Raw genomic sequence first — 19,846 nt, forward strand, 5'->3', positions numbered from 1 at the left:
TGATCCTGTAACGAACCGCGCTGCTCTCCGTTGGATCTTCTCTATCTCTTCTATCAAAACTATCTGGTGCGGATCCCACACTGCTGAGCAGTATTCAAGCAGTCGGCGAACAAGCGTACTGTAACCTACTTCCTTTGTTGTCGGATAGCATTTCCTTAGGATTCTTCCAATGAATCTCAGTCTGGCATCTGCTTTACCGACGATCAACTTTATATGATCATTCCATTTTAAATCACTCCTAATGCGTACTCCCAGATAATTTATGGAATTAACTGCTTCCAGTTGCTGACCTGCTATTTTGTAGCTAAATGATAAGGGACCTATCTTTCTATGTATTCGCATCACATTACACTTGTCTACATTGAGATTCAATTGCCATTCCGTGCACCATGCGTCAATTCGCTGCAGATCCTCCTGCATTTCAGTACAATTTTCCATTGTTGCAACCTCTCGATACACCACAGCATCATCTGCAAAAAGCCTCAGTGAACTTCCGATGTCATCCACCAGGTCATTTATGTGCATTGTGAATAGCAACGGTCCTATAACACTCCTCTGCGGCACACCTGAAATCACTCTTACTTCGGAAGACTTCTCTCCATTGAGAATGACATGCTGCGTTCTGTTATCTAGGAACTCCTCAATCCAATCACACAATTGATCTGATAGTCCGTATGCTCTTACTTTGTTCATTAAACGACTGTGGGAAACTGTGTCAAACGCCTTGCCTAAGTCAAGAAACACGGCATCTACCTGTGAACCCGTGTCTAAGGCCCTCTGAGTCTCGTGGACGAATAGCGCGAGCTGGGTTTCACACGACCGTCTTTTTCGAAACCCATGCTGATTCCTACAGAGTAGATTTCTAGTCTCCAGAAAAGATATTATACTCGAACATAATACGTAATAGAACTCATCCAGCTACGAGAGGGCAGAGCAAACAGAATTCTGATGTAATCGATCCCCCCAGTAAATGAGAGCCAAGGAAGAACAAAATGAAGTTGGCTAACTGCATACAGTTTGCAAAAAAGTATATCTGTGCTAAATATAGAAACCAATGAAGATTACTTAAGGTGGCGACTTTCGGTGTATTCGTTCAGTATCCACGTTCTTGCAAGAGGCGAATTCGTTTCTACATATTTATCCTGAATTCACTGCGGAAAAGAGCGCTAAAGGACGTCATTTCTTCATACTTCATCACTCATGCCTTTGATGAGGGCACTGATCCTGCTGGTGGTCAAAATAAAACTTCAAATTTTTCGTCTCTAAGCAAATTGGTGACCTGCAGAAGATAAAAAACACATTTCCTGAGCGTGGTTAGTTGGATTATGGGATGCAAAGACACCGATGGAAACACCTACGGATTTCAAGGAAAAGATCGAAGCATCCAGATGTAATCCAACTTCTTTGACTGTGGTCAGTGTCAATCGAGAAATAGAAAACACTGTTGGACTCAAAGGACACTACAAAATACTTTTTCAAAACTCAGTCTATTAAAATATCATCTGAATCCAACTGCCATCGTATGCTTAAATACGAAAAGACTTATCATAGAGGAATTTAGACTGACTTTATAAGGGCACCATGTCAACGACAAACAATGGATGGTCTGTTTGAATTGCCCTTACCTGCTTATGCTGGTATATGTCTTCAGAATTCCGTATTTGTCGAGTTTCACAGATTTGACTTATTTTTGGTTTAGAAATGATAATTAAATCAAGACCCTAAGCTGTCGACAGGCGTTGATATACATCAATGGGGACAGGAGTCTAACCTGTGATCTCCTGCTTAGAGGGCAGACACTTTATTCATCTGAGCCACCGACGGCACAGAGGATAGTGCGACTGCGGGGATTATCCCTTTCACGCTCCCCATGAGACCCACATTCCCAACGTAATGTCCACACACTACATTCGTAGTGCCCCTGCCCATTAAGCTCATTACTCGCGGCAGACAATCTTCCAAGCTCCGCAAGAGTTCGGGCAATGCGTGTGCATCCAACACAGAAGAAGAAGGTCAATGGCCGGTTAGCCTTAACTATATGAATATGGTATCTGTTCTTCCGGACATGCCTATTCGCCAGTACACATTTCCGCAGCCGTCGTTCATCCCTGTCATCTATTGCCCCTGATGCATCACAATTGCTTCGACGCCGGTTTTGGATAGCGCCATTTTGTCATGCACGGTATACTTCAACCACAGCAGCACGCGAACAATTTACAAACTTAGTTGCTTCCGAAGTACTTCCACCCTTGGCCCGAAAGACAATGATCGTGGACATAAGGTAAATCGCTCCGTTTTCGCGTTACGACAACGACTGTACTGTTTTCCAAGTCCCTCCGACAGCTTTGTATACCGTCCACCTTTAGTGCTGCCATCTGCCGTCTGCGTGTGGTTACTGCACTTAGACGTCCACATGGCGGCGGTCACGTTAACTCTGTGGTGCATGAATTTCACTGCAGTGGACAACTTTTAAAGGCCAATTCTCTGGCGTTTTCAATCAGTCATGAGGCTGCAAATGCATGCAGGACACAACACCAGTAGGGAGGGCCCACTGCAGTGAATTGCGTGCATTTGCAGCCTCAGGACTGGCTGAAAATGCCAAAGAAGCGACCACTACCATCTGTCCACTGTAGTGGACGCTATGCGCCACAAGGCTAATGTATGTGGCTGGACTGTGTATTTGGCCCGTGAAGAAGCATCTTGAAAACGTGTGTTGTCTCAGGTGACACCAATGCGCCGATCACTACCGAAACAAGAAAAAAAACAGCAGCTTTTTTAGAATAGACTAGGTATACTCGTCCTCTCAAGTTGTCTTACTCCTCCTCCCTCCTTTCCCCCTTATTTCCTCCCCCCCCCCCCAGTTCCCAGTGCAAATGATTACTCACGGCCATGGGGAAGTGGGGCACATGTCATAGGCGTCATGATCGCACCCTGTGCTACAAGAAATTCTGGATGGTCACAAGCGGGCTGACAGGCTACAGAGAGCGTTCCAGCTGAGTAAAGGCGGTCATTCATTCACAGGCTGTCCGCACGTGCTACCAACAACAAATCGGTTACTATCCTTGAGTTTACAGGTAGAACTGGCAAAACCAAAGGGAGTTGAGTGTGCGGCAACAGAAATGGACAGGCTCTACTGCAAGGGAACAATAGAAGAAACACTAGCCGTAGATGGGAACAACTAAAAGACAGCAGTCCTGCCTTTCACATGCTCGCATAGTTATAGATTGCAGACTGGTGTTCATAATCGCACTGCTAAGTGAAATACTGGTAATGTGTAGCGTCTTCTTCTATTTATATCGTGTTAATAATTGTTATTGTCACTTATGCTGAAGTGATGTGTTAAGCACAAAACTAAACAAATTATTATTACAATACAGTGGTAAAAAAAAGTTGCATATTCCGTTAGTGCCAATCATGTATATAACAGGAAACAAAACTGATTTTGTTTTGCCAAGTGCAAACATAAGAAAAGAAAAACTAAGGAGATAGACACATATCATCTTGATAAACACCAACAAAAAAGAAAAACAAAACCTCACAAAAGATTCCACTACAAACACTACCGTTTCTTTTCACTGTAACATTGTTTATGGACCAATCGACCCTCCTCGTAACTGGAGAGACTTTGGAATGCAGTTTAGGCAAACTCCTTACCAAACTGTCCAGAGAAGCCTGTGGGATATTGACCCATTCCTCCATATCGGCCTCTTTGATGCCCTGTAAGGTCTGTGGTGGGACAGGACGATTGCAAACAGCTCGTTCAACATGGCCCATGCATTCTCAATGCAGCTGAGGTTTGGAGAATATGGAAGCCGTTGCATACAATTCATTGAGTATGGAAGCCTTTCCATCCAACTGAGTATACGCTCCTCTAGGGAAACGTTCACAAGACTGACGACTGGGGCGTGCGAAGTCATCCATCAGCGTGAATCACGCTCCAACGTGTAGCTCAAATGGAGCCACAATGCGTGGAAAGATGTCGTCCCGTTACTTTAACCAGTCATCCTCCAATGTGTTGGCACATGGGCTGTCTGCGGCCACACATGATTACACACCAAAATATGACGGAATCGCCATTATAAGGGCGGCGGTCTGCTATACAGATTGTAAACGTTGTTCTCGTTGCCTCCACGCACGAGTATCAGCATTGTCAGGGCGCAGACCGAAACGGGTCTCAACAGAAAAAAGAGTGTGCCCCACTGTTGCCTAGTACACAAAGAGTGACTTCGTGCCCATGATACACGAGTGCTTCACCGAAACCCATTTAGAGGAGGAGCTAGGAGGGGTCTTCTGGCACGCAATCCCAGCTCATGGATCTTATTTTGTATCGTCTTAGTTGACACCTACACTCCTATAGCTGTTTGTAACTGTCGCCGTAGACGCGTTGCATTGCATTGAAGGTTTGTGCTTGCCGCTATACGCAGATATCGGTCCTGCTCTCCTGTTGTTTTTCATCTGCAGCCACTTGAAGATCCTTAACTGAGGTCACTAGAAACTTGTCCGACTGACTCATATGAAGATTTGCTGCAACATCCATCTGTCTCATTCTCTCCTCCGTTAGAGTGACTAAACGGTGCCTCTGACCGTACGTTATTGTTCTCCGAACCATCCCGAAGCAACACGAATCACCTGATTACAAAAAAAAAAAAAAAAAAAAAAAAATGGTTCAAATGGCTCTGAGCACTATGGGACTTAACATTTGAGCTCATCAGTCCCCTAGAACTTAGAACTACTTAAACCTAACTAACCTAAGGACGACACACACATCCATGCCCGAGGCAGGATTCGAACCTGCGACCATAGCGGTCGCACGGTTCCAGACTGAAACGCCTAGAACCGCACGGCCACTACGGCCGGACTCTTGATTACACGTAGCTCAAAGTACTACAATCTTTACGATAGAAACATGAACTGTTTCTGCTAGGCTTGCATTACAAAACAAACCAATGTAGATATCGTAACGCGTTTCTGCATCGCAACGTTCGATATTAAAGTTTCAGAGAAGTGCGACATTTATTTTGACCATTGTATTAAAATGTTACTTGTTATGTTGTTTTTATTATTAAAATCTAAAGCAGCTAAGGTATGTTAAAAAGTGGGGAAACAAGATACTATATTAGGGGGGGGGGGGCAGCGGATGGGAAAGTAAGAAACTGTGACCCCTATTCCCGCCCTTCACAAGCACAAGCGAATGCACATTCGCTTGTGTTTAGGTGTAAACAATGCCTATAACACTCGCCAAGCCCGGCTGACTATTAAACTACTGTGTGTACTTGCCACCATCCTGCTGGATCTCAACGGATCCACGTTTCTGTGAGCCGCTCACCGCCTTGAGAATGCGCATCTTGCCGAATGACGACATGTACTCAATGGAGGCAGTTCTACTCGCGCTCCTTTATTCGCCACACGCCAACCTAGTGGTGGGGATGTTCTCCGTAGCGCTCGCTGATTTGCTCAGCACAAACAACACGGAACAGTACTTCCCCTTCCTCGCCTGCAGCCTGACTCTGCGCTCCCGCATACGAACGCCGCTACAGCGGCTAAGCTGAAGAGGCGAAGCTGCAGAACCATGACGACGCAGTACTTCGATGACGTCACCGGGGAAAATACCAGTCACTCACTTAAAAGGAGACATAATTCGGAGTGTTGCAGATGGTGTACGACCGGTTCGAGGCGTTCACGTGACCCTGAACAGCTGAAGTAAGTCGTGGTATTGAAGAGGTGCGTATGTGCCAGTCACCATCATCATCATCTTCACTTCGTGGAGTAAGCAACAACTCGTACCGGAAAAATCTCGTCCTGGGACGTTCGACAGACACATCGCTGCCTAGTTCACGGCGATCCAAGGCACGCGGTTTGGCTGCATTCTTTCTAAATGGTTACACTAGTTGACTTTATAATTTTTAATTTTGCTTCCCAAATCGCAAATCTGTGTCTCTTGTCTTGTTTCTGTGTGTCATATTTTGCTTTTAATTGCCCTAAGAAGTTTCGTACCGCTGTTGCCTTATAAAGCTTCAGCATAGTCTCCTTTCTGGGTTTCAGAGTTCTGTCAATTGAGCCACACATATTATATTATATTATACATATTATTTGATTATACGTATAAAATTTACGAAGTATTGTTTCTATGTCGCGATCTACCGTCGGCGATATTTCACATCTAAGTTAGTTAACGCTTGATTCCCTCTCCAATATTTTGTCTTTTTCTCAATTTTGGATCATCCCGTGTTTTTCCATATACATGCCATTGCTTTTGATTTATATGGAGAAACTTTCAGTCCATATTCTTCTCCTATATTTCTTAAGAATATAGCCCCCTTCGTAAATTATCCTCTGTCATACAATAACAGCGCCTTTTCCTATTTGTGTTAACAGTCATGCAGCATGGGGAAACGGTTCTTACGGAATTTATGTCCCTTTTATCCTTTTGACACGAAATGTTTGGTTAAATGACAAGATTGAGGCGAGTATAACCTCAGGTAGTTAAGTGTTTTTATCTTTTACACCAGATTATGCAACTTCAAGCGTTCTGTAAACGAACATGCACAAAATAAAATATTGTGGGTTAAGCAACTGTCGTACTGTATCTTCAGGTTATAAAATTTTGCAAAATAACAACATCGGCTGCACATAAAATACTGCTCAATCTATAACGCGGTTAAAAGCATTGTACCACAAATGAAAATTTGTTTCCATCTTACTAGGAATTCGGACATATAGTCGTGCAAATGCCAGTCATTGATATGGAATAGTTGCTGAAAGATGTGTCTACGTAGGGGCGTGACAGGATGGCAAAAAGGAAGTTGGACATGCCTGTGAACACACAGGGAACGAAGTTGCCCGATTTATTAATGTATAGTGCTGAGAGACCAACTTGTCTGCAAGGATTGCTGTATCGCTTTCAAGCAAGTAACATGTCGTAAGAAAAGTGGTCGTAAAAAAATCATAACTGACAGAGACCAGAGGCGGGTGTTGTGACTTGTTACTTACAATTGATTACAGTTGCTGCTGTCAGTGAATGCAGCACCATGTCAACTAATTAACGATCTAATATTGCGAACGGAATAATAAAAATTGCCGAAGTAGAAAAATGTTTACCAAAGTTATTCTTTGCTTTTTCGTTCATTGTCTCCATTTTGTGGCCTCAGAGTGAGCTAAACAGATGCAAACACATGTGTGATCTTCACTAGGCGTGGGATAAACGGAAAGGAATACGCAATCCTGAACTACGAACTTTTTTACGAGACCAGGACCCAATGAAAACAGATACAATCCGACAACATAGAACTTTTAAGAGTGTAGCCAGAAACAGCACTCGAAAAAAGAGGCAATCTTTTAAAACTACCAAGAGCTGCAGACAACATCATTCTTTACACTGAAGTGACAAAAGTCATGGGATACCTCCTAATATCGTGTTGGACCACCTTTCTATAGTGCCGTAACTCGACTTGGCACGGATTCGACAAGTCGTTGGAACTGTCCTGCAGAAATACTGAGCCATGCACCCTCTATAAACGTCCGTAACTGCGAAAGTGTTGCCTGTTCAGGAGTTTGTGCACGAACTGACCTCTCGATTATGTCCCATAAGCGTTCGATGGAACACATGACAGGCGATCTCGGTGGTCAAATCATTCGCTCGAACTGTCCAGAATGTTCTTCAAACCAATCGTGGATAATTGTGGCCCAGTGACATAGCTCATTGTCATCCACGAAAATTCCATCGTTGTTTGGAAACATGACGTCCATGGAAATGGAAATGAGCGTTTGGCGTCATTGGACGAGAGGCCCCTTACGGGGCAGGTCCGGCCGCCTTGGTGTAGGTCTTACTACATTCGACGCCACACTGGGCGATCTGCACGCCGGATTGTGATGAAATTATGATGAAGACAATACCCAGTCCCTGAGCGGAGAAAATCCCCGACCCAGCCGGGAATCGAACCCGGGCCCCGTAGGACGGCAATCCGACTTGTTGACAAACTTGGTCCATAGCTTCGTTGGATCAGCCACATACTCGAACCCTATCATCAGCTCTCAGCAACTGAAATCGGGACTCATCTGGTTAGGCCACGGTTTTCAGGCGCTTAGGGTCCAGGTGATATGGCCAGGAGCCCAGGGAAGGAGCTACAGGCGATGTCGTGCCGTTGGGAAAGGCGCTCGCTCAGTCGTCTGTTGCCACGGGCCATTAACGCACATTTCGCCACACTGTCCTATCGGATACGTTTTTCGTCTACCCACGTTGATTTCTGTCGACATTTCGAGTAGTGCTACTTTCCTGTTAGCGCTGAGAACGCTACGCAAATGTTGCTGCTCTCGGTCGTTAAGTGAAGGCCGTCGGCCACTGCGATGTTCATTCCGAGAGGTAATGCCTGAAATTTGGTGTTGTCGGCACACTCTTGACACTGTGGCTCTCGGAATATTCAATTTCCTAACGATTTACGAAATAGAATGTCCCATACGTCTAGATCCAACTACCATTCCGCGTTCAAAGTTTTAATTCCTGTCGTGCGGCCATAATCACGCCAGAAACTTTTTCACATGAATCACCCAAGTACAAATGAAAGCTCTGCCTTTTTGTACATTGTGCACGCGATACTATCGCCATTTATATATTTGCATATTGCTGTACAATGACCTCTGTCACCGTTGTGTGTACTATTGGTTGAAGTCTTCTGACATCTTCCGGTATCCTGTACAACAATGTTACTGTACTCCTGTAATGTATAATACACAATAGGGTAATGGAGCGAAAGTTTCTTATATATGACTGTTAAAAATTTTCATAGCCAATACATGATTGTGCAGCATGTGTACTTGAAGAAAAGAGTAAACATACTAGTTGTATGTATGTATGTATGTATGTTGTTGTTGTTGTTGTTGTTGTTGTTGTGGTCTTCAGTCCCGAGACTGGTGTGATGCAGCTCTCCAGGCTACTCTATCCTGTGCAAGCTTCTTCACCTCCCATCTACTGCAACATACATCCTTCTGAGTCTGCTTAGTGTATTCATCTCTTGGTATCCCTCTATGATTTTTACCCTCCACGCAGCCCTCCAATACTAAATTGATGATACCCCGATGCCTCAGAACATGTCCTACCAACCTATCCATTCTTCTAGTCAAGTTGTGCCACAAACTCATCTCCCCAATTCTATTCAATACCTCCTCATTAGTTACGTGATCTTCCCATCTAATCTTCAGCATTCTTCTGTAGCACCACATTTCGAAAGCTTCTTTTCTCTTCTTGTCCAAACAACACTCCTGGAAATTGAAATAAGAACACCGTGAATTCATTGTCCCAGGAAGGGGAAACTTTATTGACACATTCCTGGGGTCAGATACATCACATGATCACACTGACAGAACCACGGGCACATAGACACAGGCAACAGAGCATGTACAATGTCGGCACTAGTACAGTGTATATCCACCTTTCGCAGCAATGCAGGCTGCTATTCTCCCATGGAGACGATCGTAGAGATGCTGGATGTAGTCCTGTGGAACGGCTTGCCATGCCATTTCCACCTGGCGCCTCAGTTGGACCAGCGTTTGTGCTGGACGTGCAGACCGCATGAGACGACGCTTCATCCAGTCCTAAACATGCTCAATGGGGGACAGATCCGGAGATCTTGCTGGCCAGGGTAGTTGACTTACACCTTCTAGAGCACGTTGGGTGGCACGGAATACATGCGAACGTGCATTGTCCTGTTGGAACAGCAAGTTCCCTTGCCGGTCTAGGAATGGTAGAACGATGGGTTCGATGACGGTTTAGATGTACCGTGCACTAATCAGTGTCCCCTCGACGATCACCAGAGGTGTACGGCCAGTGTAGGAGATCGCTCCCCACACCATGATGCCGGGTGTTGGCCCTGTGTGCCTCGGTCGTATGCAGTCCTGATTGTGGCGCTCACCTGCACGGCGCCAAACACGCATACGACCATCATTGGTACCAAGGCAGAAGCGACTCTCATCGCTGAAGACGACACGTCTCCATTCGTCCCTCCATTCACGCCTGTCGCCACACCACTGGAGGCGGGCTGCACGATGTTGGGGCGTGAGCGGAAGACGGCCTAACGGTGTGCGGGACCGTAGCCCAGCTTCATGGAGACGGTTGCGAATGGTCCTCGCCGATACCCCAGGAGTAGCAGTGTCCCTAATTTGCTGGGAAGTGGGTCCCCTACGGCACTGCGTAGGATCCTACGGTCTTGGCGTGCATCCGTGCGTCGCTGCGGTCCGGTCCCAGGTCGACGGGCACGTGCACCTTCCGCCGACCACTGGCGACAACATCGATGTACTGTGGAGACCTCACGCCCCACGTGTTGAGCAATTCGGCGGTACGTCCACCCGGCCTCCCACATGCCCACTATACGCCCTCGATCAAATGCTGCGCAGCTAGCGCCATTCGACGGCCAACACCGCGGTTCCTGGTGTGTCCGCTGTGCCGTGCGTGCGATCATTGCTTGTACAGCCCTCTCGCAGTGTCCGGAGCAAGTATGGTTGGTCTGACACACCGGTGTCAATGTGTTCTTTTTTCCATTTCCAGAAGTGTATTTATCGTCCATGTTTCACTTCCATACATGGCTACACTCCATACAACTACTTTCAGAAACGGCTTCCTGACACTAGAATCTATACTCAAATTTCTCTTCTTCAGAAACTATTTCCTTGCTATTGTCATTCTACATTTTAGATCATCTCTACTTCGACCATCATCAGTTATTTTGCTCCCCATAGCAAAACTCCTTTGCTACTCTAAGTGTCTCATTTCCTAATCTAATTTCCTCAGAATCACCCGACTTAATTCGACTACATTCCATTATACTAGTACGTATGTGTGGCCTAGAAACGACGGAGAGGCTTTGTCCCGCCGGAGCTCTCAATGATTCACAACCTCACAACAGGCCACAGCAGTCCACCCACCCAACCGCCGCCCCACACAGAACGCAGGGCTATCGCGCAGTTTGGCCCCCAGTGGACCCCCACCGGGAACGTCTCATACCAGTTGAGTGTAATCATAAATGTCTGCGTGGTAGAATAATTGTGGTGTACACGTACGTGGAAACGGTGTTCGCGCAGCGATCGCCGGTACAGTGTAACTGAGGCGGAGTAAGGGGAACCAGCCCGCATTCACCGAGGCAGATGGATAACCGCTTTTAAACCATCCACCGGGCGGATTCGTGCCAGGGACTGGTTCGTTTTCCCGCCCAGGAAGAAGTGCGTTAGACCACGCGGCTAGCCGGGCGGGCTTAAGCGTACTAATTACTGGAATCTCAGCGTAAGTTCAGTGTATCATTTTTACATCCACCTGAAAAAAGAAATTAGCTGTGCAGTCTTTTGTAGAGGGCCTCTACACGAAAAGATGGTTCTTACTGAAATAGACGCATATGAAGATACATTAAATATTTTAGTACAGGACTTAATGTCGGCTGGTACGGTGGTCCAGCGCCTCCCAGGTGTTTTGTTTTTTGAACTCAATGGAACATACCTGCACCGGAGGAGGAAATAGTAAACGCGTATTAAATCGCAGCTTAACTATGATTTGCTGCTGCACCGGCCCTAGTGAAAGTGATAATTAGCTGGCTATACACGAGCGGATTTCTACGACGGGCCACGGATAGTCTAGGCTGATTAGTGAATACCCACAGTCATCGCCAGTGCGTTAGTGGAGAACGACCTTCAGACTGTTACCCTCAGTTCTGGGAACGGCCGATCCGGCATCTCAGCAAGTAAATACACGGTCGGATTTTAAGGATGGGCATCGTTCAGCCAAGTCAGTCAGTTTTCGGGGAGCAGGTGGCCGACGCGCAACTCCAGCATAACGACGCGCTCACGTCGCCTACCCCTCAGTCTTCTCAAACAATTTTACAAGAAACTGTTCGGTAGTAAAAAAAAATTGTTTTTCACGTCAATTGTAGCGTTATGTGTCAGCTTCACGATGAAGTGCTTGTCATTTCACTAACGCTCATGGTTACAGTGATCTTTCGCATATCATTAAAACACTGCGTAAAATTCGAAAAGTTTGCAATAAAAAATAGGGTCGCTACGAATTTGCGTTTGATGCATAAAGTGAGGTGACAAAAGTCATGGGATACCTCATAATACCGTGTTGCACCTGCTTTTGCTCAACGTTGCAGCCGGCCTCTGTGACCGAGCGGTTCTAGGCGCTTCAGTCCGGAACCGCGCTGCTGCTACGGTCGCAGGTTCGAATCCTGCCTCAGGAATGGATCTATGTGATGTCCTTAGGTTAGTTAGGTTTAAGTAGTTCTAAGTTCTAGGGGACTGATGACCTCAGATGTTAAGTCCCATAGTGCTCAGGGCCATTTGAACCATTTTTAGGCGCTGCATGGACTCAACATGTCGTTGGAAGTGCCCTGCATAAATATTGATCCATGTTGCCTCTACAGCCGTCCATCATTGTGAAAGTCTTGCTAGTATCGGATTTTCTGCATGAGTTGACCTCTCGATTATGTCCCATAAATGTTCGATGGGATTCATATCAGGCGATCTGGGTGGCCAAACATTCGCTCGCACTGTCCAGACTTTTCTTCAAACCTCTCACGGACAACTGTGGTCCAGTAATGTGCCGCATTGTCATGCATAAAAATTCCATCGTTGTTTGGAATCATAACGGCCATGAATGTCTGCAGAGGGTCTCCAAGTATCCAAATATGACCATTTCCAGTCAATGATTGGTCCAGTTTGAGCAGAGAACTCAGTCCTGCTCATAAATGCTCATAAATTAAGGATAATTGCAGAATGTGGTGCCACACAACGTGGCACTATACAAAACTGGCACTAATAGCATAGGCACATTGGGGACACACACGACACAGATCTGTAAGTCCACGATATTGGTGATAAGTTGAGAAAATCGTCCCGAAACACATGTGCTGCAAAACGCCACTGTTTTCTGCACATGTATTCCAATATGGGATATGATCACCTTTGCACACTTACACAAGCTGCACAACGAGTTGGCATACTCTGGTTCAGGTGGTCGAGCAGCTGCTGGGGTATAACCTCCCATTCATGCACTAGTGCCTGTCGGAGCTGCTGAATTGTCCTAGGGCTTTGAAGACGTGCAGCCATACGTCGACCGGGAGCATCCTAGACGTGCTCGATGGGGTTTAGGTCTAGAGAACAGCCAGGCCACTCCATTCGCCTGATATCTTCTGTTTCAAGGCACTCGTCCACGATGGCAGCTCGGTGGGGCCATGCGTCATCATCCATCAGGAGGAAGGTGGGACTCACTGCACCCCTGAAAAGGCGGACATACTGGTGCAAAATGACGTCCCAGTGCACCTGACGTGTTACAGTTCCTCTGTCAAGGACATGCAGGGGTGTACGTGCACCAATTATAATCCCACCCATCGAACTACGACCTCCATACAAGTCCCTTTCAAGGACACTAAGCGGTTGGTATCTTGTTCCTGGTTCACGCCAGATGAAAACCCGGCGAGAATCACTGTTCAGACTGTATCTGGACTCGTCTGTGAACGGAGCATGGGACCACTGTTCCAATGACCATGTACTGTTTTCTTGACCCAGGCTCTACGGGCTCTCCTGTGACCAGGGGTCAGTGGAATGCCCCTTGTAGGTCTCCGGGCGAATAAACTATGTCTGTTCAGTCGCCTGAAGACTGTGTGTCTGTAGACAACTATTTCAGTGGCTGCGATAAGGTCCCGAGCAAGGCTACCTGCAGTACTCCGTGGCCGTCTGCGGGTATTGATGGTGAGATATCGGCCTTCTTGTGGTGTTGTACACTGTGGACGTCCCGTAATGTATCGCCTGGACACGTTTTGTCTGCTGGAATCGTTGCCATAATCTTGAGATCACACTTTGTGGCACACGGAGGGCCCATGCTACGACCTGATGTGTTTGACCAGCCTCCAGTCGCCCTAGTACTCTACCCCTCATAACATCATCAATATGTGTTCTTTGAGCCATTTTCAACACACGGTCATCATTAGCACGCCTTAAAACCTCTGCACACTTACTCGCTGCACCGTACTCTGACATGCACCAACACACCTCTGCGTATGCGGACTGCTGCCAGCGCCACCGTGCGACGACCGCAGGTCAAATGCACCGCATAGTCATACCCCGAGGTGATTTAAACCTACAAACCGCCCACCAGAGCGTTGTTTCATTATGTATCAGCATTATCCTTAATTTATGAGCATGAGTGTATATAGTCACAGCCCACGCCATTATGGAACCACCACTAGCTTTAACAGTGCCTTGTTGACGGGTTATGGCATCGTGGTATCTGCGCCACTCCCGAACGCCACTGTCAGCTCTTACGAACTGAAAGCGGGACTCATCTGACTAGGCCATACAGGCGTCTAGGATCCAACCTATATGGTCACAAGCCCAGGTGAGTTGCTTCACGCCATGCCATCCTGTTAGCGAAGGTACCTGAGTCGGTCGTCTGCTGCCATAGCCCATTAACGTCACGTTTCGCCGTACTGTGTCCTATAGGTTACGTTCATCTTACGTCCGACATTGGTTTCTGGGGTTGTTTTACGTAGTGCTGCTTGTCTGTTATCACTGATAAGTCTACGCGTATGCTACGTCTCTCGGTCGTTAAGGCCATCGGCCGCTGCGTTCTCCGTGGTGAGAGGTAATACCTGAAATTTGTTATTCTCGGCACACTCTTGACACTGTGGGTCTTGGTATAATCAATTCGCTAACGATTTCCAAAATGGAATTACCCATGCGTTTGGCTCCAGATATCATTCTGCGTTCAAAGTCTGTTAATACGCGTCGTGCGGTCATAATCAAGTCGGAAACCTGTACAAGAACTGCCCCTTGAAAACGCGATACTACCACCATCTATATATGTGCTTATGACTTTTGTCACCTCAGCATATTAGACCATGTAATTGCTTCGTACTGAATTTAGCTAACATATTGAATTATTCTTTAGACGTGGGAGGAGATCACTATCTGTCACCGGGCTCGAGAAAATTGATGTTATGTGTCAGACTCATCTGCGATTGCGCGCGCCAGCATTATAACTAAAATGAAATACTCATACATCAGAAACACTTTGAGATATTGAAATGAGGTGCTGGCAAATGATAGAAGAGTATTTTGCCATATGGTAGACAAGCGGAATTTTCTTATCTACCGCGATATACGAGTAATAGCAGACTTCTGCAGTGGAATAATATAATTTTTTTGCGGTGGGTGGTGAAACGAGGATTGGTGTCGCTTTGCAACAAGGGAAGTAAAGAAATTACACGTTTATATTTATACCGAGAATGTACTCTTTCATAAGCTTTTTACCAGCTTTGTCCCCAGTTACTTGTTTCATAAACGACTATTTCAGGATTCTGGCGCATTCGCAACTTCATTACGAGATGGCACTGTCTAAACTTCACTTTGTTCTGACAACCGAAGCAAATTTTAACAGTGCAAGAAGAGTAATATAGGTGATACTCGAAATTAGCCGTTGATGAACGTGTGATGTTCACGTTACAGCAAGTATTAATTGCTACAAGTATAGTAAAAATTACCACTTTGAAAACAACTGTATCGGGAAACACCCATGGATATTACAGAAACAAGAATGAAAAAAATAGGGCATACAAAGAGATGATTGAAATATTTCTAGACAGTATTCCAGCTGTGGATCAAAGTTTTACAAAAACTAACAACATTTCCGAACGAGGGAATACTTCATAAACATTCAAGCAGGCACCGTTTCCTGATGTGAACGAATATCTGGCATAAAATATAGTAAGTAGCTCTAACGTATAATGTAGTGAACTGTTTTCAGATGCAGAAAGCGAGCCAGATCGTATGAAAATTTCACAGACCACTGATAATGGTTTATTTCAATAAAACGAAACGCATTTTGTGACAAAAATACGCATTTTCTCGTAGCTGCAAAGACAGATTTAAAATACGTTCAATAGTTTCTGAAACAATTTCAGAAAGGTGTAGTCTCTTGAAATGGTTGAACGGCTTGATGGGATGAGAAGGGGCATATGTGTGTGTGTGTTTGTGTTCTAACATTCTACGTGGTGTCTGTTTGTTCTAAGTTGTGTCTCCCTACCACTTTCGCGCAAAGTCGCTCTGAGCGTGTTTTCTAGGGAATTGACTGGTTTGAACCTGGGACCTGTTGCTGGTAAGGAGACGCTAGCCCACACATGACATGTAGACTGCAGAAGAGTTCATTGAGACTAGCGATGATATAATCAAATACTTAATGATTTCAGCGTCAGCTCCACTGCACTCCCTGTAAAAGAATCTTAATACTAATTACATTTAGTGGAAGGGGTTCAAGGCTTTCCTATTTTTAGTTAGATGGTAAAATAACGTCGAAAAAGCAGTTAAGTTTACCATTGGAATTTTTTATTCCAGTCACAAAACAATGTTTATAAATTAAACTATTAATAAAAGGAAATATTTTAATACAGGATGATAAAAACCAACTACGTTCAACAAAAATGTGAAAGAATATTCCCTAAATGGGTTTCCAAGTTCTATAATGGATCTAAGGATGATCTATGCTGTATCACATCTATAAAAAATGTAAACTGCAATGATACTGCCTACGTATTCCGATCGTGCTTGGTAATGCAGTGCCAGGATACCTAACACCCGTGGTTCAGTAGTGTCATGGACAAACATTTTTAGAAATGCAACACGTCCAGATTTACTAAACCAAGTCTCAGAGGAAAGAAGAAGGAACATGAAGCTATTCTTCCTCTTGTTTATTGTTTATTCTCTTATATGTAATTTGTGACCAATGTTATAGAAAAATCGATTTTGTTTTTACAAATTCATGGCAATCTGATAGTACAAAAAAATGTTCAGATGTGTGTGAAATCTTATGGGACTTAACTGCTAAGGTCAGCAGTCCCTAAGCTTAAACACTACTTAGCCTAAATTATCCTAAGTACAAACACACACACCCATGCCCGAGGGAGAACTCGAGCCTCCGCTGGGACCAGCCGCACAGTCCATGACTGCAGCCCCACAGACCGCTCGGCTAATCCCGCGCGGCTCTGACATTACATCTTTTGCTGCTTTACAATATGTTTCTTTTCTTGTGGTGCTTTTGTCTTCGTTTTGTAGTTTCGCATGCTGCTTTACATGGAAAATATATAATAAGAAACTGCACATAACAAATTGCCGTATACATCGTCATTTCAAACTTGGATGGTGACAAGCTTCAGTTTTAAAAATGGTGCAAATGGCTCTGAGCACTATGGGACTTACTGCTGTGGTCATCAGTCCCCTAGAACTTAGAACTACCTAATCCTAAGTAAGCTAAGGACATCACACACATCCATGTCCGAGGCAGGATTCGGACCTGCGACGGTAGCCGTCGCGCGGTTCCAGACTGTAGCGCCTAGGACCGCTCGGTCACTCTGGCCGGCCATCAGTTTTAAACTTCTGAGAAATTTTTAAACATTATATCACTCACCTGAAGTTGAGACCTACAAGTTAGAGCACTTGCACAGGTGTACGGAAAGGCTAGGTTACTATTAAAATTACATGTAATTTTTGGTGAATATTACAGGGAAGTCTGTTTTGTTTTTACGAATTACCGTTAATCTGGCATAACATCCTTTGCTGCTTCACTATATGTTTCTTATGTTTCTTTTCGTGTTATGCTCCTGTCCCCTTTTTGTAATTTCTGATGTTGCCTTGATAAGGAAAATACATAACAAGAAATTGCGCGTGAGACGGGGCAGGTTGTTACACGTAACAACTAGTCCGCAACGAAATTGTTCAAATTGCCCCATACGTTACCATTTCATATTTGGTTACAAATAAGCGTCAGTTTTCAGTTGCAGAGAAATTTTAAACATTTTATTACTCGTCTGAAGTTGAGATTTCCACATGAAACAGCACTTGCACTGTTAAAAAAAAGTACTTCGTGAAGAAAAAATTACAGACAGAGAAAGAACCTTGCGTCTTGCTGTCCTACTGCTAACTGCAGTAGCAATTGGCAGGTGAACTGTACTATCAGGCGCTACCATCTACTGGAAAGAAAATGCATTGCAATAGCAGTTAACCTAAAATTCACAAATAAAAAGTTTCTCCATGTAACAACTATCCCCAATCTACCCTTTCATTAGGGGTATTAAAGGTGGACAAAGAAGCGGCAGTACAAATGCACACAGAATTTTCACACAGGCTGTTCGCGGGAAACTATGCCTTTTCTTTGGACAGAGGTGGTTTCGGCGTTGCCCTGCATTCAATGCGGATGTAACAATTTGCATAGCTTTGCCAAAATGCAGTCCCCAAACTACCCTCTGTCCCTTCTTCGTGCAGTTCTTATCGAGCTCCAGAAGGGGACCCATCCAGCAGTCTGGCACCCCAATACCGGCGCCTATTCTCAGCGTAAAATTAAGATGGCTGCAATATACGAGGTCTGTTCAAAAAATTGCAGAAAATTCATACACTACTGGCCATTAAAACTGCTACACAGAGAAGAAATGCAAATGATAAACGGGACCAATATATTATACTAGAACTGACATGAGATTACATTTTCAAGCAAATTTGGGTGCATAGATCCTGAGAAACGGGTACCCAGAACAACCACCTCTGGCCGTAGTAACGGCCTTGATACGCCTAGGCATTGAGTCAAACACAGCTCTGATGGCGTGTACAGGTACAGCTGCCCATGCAGCTTCAAAACGATGCCACAGTTCATCAAGAGTAGTGACTGGCGTTTTGTGACGAGCCAGTTGCTCGGCCACCATTGACCAAACGTTTTTAGAGATCTGGAGAATGTGCTGGCCAGGGCAGCAGTCGAACATTTTCTGTATCCAGAAGGGCCCGTACAGGACCTGCCATATGCGGTCGTGCATTATCCTGCTGAAATGTAGGGTTTCGCAGGGATCGAATGAAGGGTAGAGCCACGAGTTGTAACACATCTGAAATGTAACGTCCACTGTTCAAAGTGCCGTCAATCCGAACAGGAGGTGACCGAGACGTGTAACCAATGGCACCCCATACCATCACGCCGGGTGATACGCCAGTATGGCGATGACGAATACATGCTTCCAATGTGCGTTCACCGCGATGTCGCCAAAGTCGGATGCTGTAAACAGAACCTGTATTCGCCAGAAAAAATGACGTTTTGGCATTCATGCACCCAGGTTCGTCGTCGAGTACACCACCCAGGCACTCCTGTCTGTGATGCAGCGTCAAGGGTAACCGCAGCCATGGTCTCCGAGCTGATTGTCCATGCTGCTGCAAACGTCGTCGAACTGTTAGTGCAAATGGTTGTTGTATTACAAATGTCCCCATCTGTTGACTCAGGGATCGAGACGTGGCTGCACGATCCGTTACAGCCATGCGGATAAGATGCCTGTCATCTCGACTGCAAGTGATACGAGGCCGTTGGGATCCAGCACGGCGTTCCGTATTACCCTCCTGAACACACCGATTCCATATTCTGCTAACAGTCATTGGATCTCGACCAACGCGAGCAGCAGTGTCGCGATACGCTACAATCCGACTTTTATCCAAGTTGGAACGTGATTGTGCGCATTTCTCATCCTTACACGAGGTATCACAACAACGTTTCATCAGGCAACGCTGGTCATCTGCTGTTTGTATATGAGAAATCGGTTGAAACTTTCCTCGTGTTAGCACGTTGAAGGTGTCGCCACCGGCGCCAACCTTATGTGAATGCTCTAAAAAGCTAATCGTTTGCATATCACAGCATCTTATTCCTGTCTGTTAAATTTTGCCTCTGTAACACGTCATCTTCGTGGTGTAGCAATTTTAATGGCCAGTTGTGTAGTTTCGTGCCAATGGTGTGTTTGAGCGAAATTCGGTTAGCATCCCTGCACATGCCTGTAATTAATGTGTTAACTGC

The 19,846-nt window shown here is 45.4% G+C and overlaps 1 protein-coding gene across 1 annotated transcript in view; it reads right to left on the minus strand.

Annotated features, from left to right (window-relative positions):
* The window catches only part of LOC126267217 (peptidoglycan recognition protein 1-like), a 38,037-nt gene extending 32,635 nt beyond the window's left edge, over window positions 1-5,402 (minus strand). Inside the window, exon 1 of the mRNA XM_049972190.1 lies at window positions 5,278-5,402. Within this exon, the coding sequence (XP_049828147.1) occupies window positions 5,278-5,362 (85 nt within the window). The 5' untranslated portion in view covers window positions 5,363-5,402. The remainder of the gene's footprint in view (window positions 1-5,277) is intronic.
* Window positions 5,403-19,846: the final 14,444 nt, after the last annotated feature.

This window comes from Schistocerca gregaria, chromosome 4 (assembly GCF_023897955.1).
Source record: "Schistocerca gregaria isolate iqSchGreg1 chromosome 4, iqSchGreg1.2, whole genome shotgun sequence".
Classification (NCBI taxonomy): Eukaryota; Metazoa; Arthropoda; class Insecta; order Orthoptera; family Acrididae; genus Schistocerca; species Schistocerca gregaria.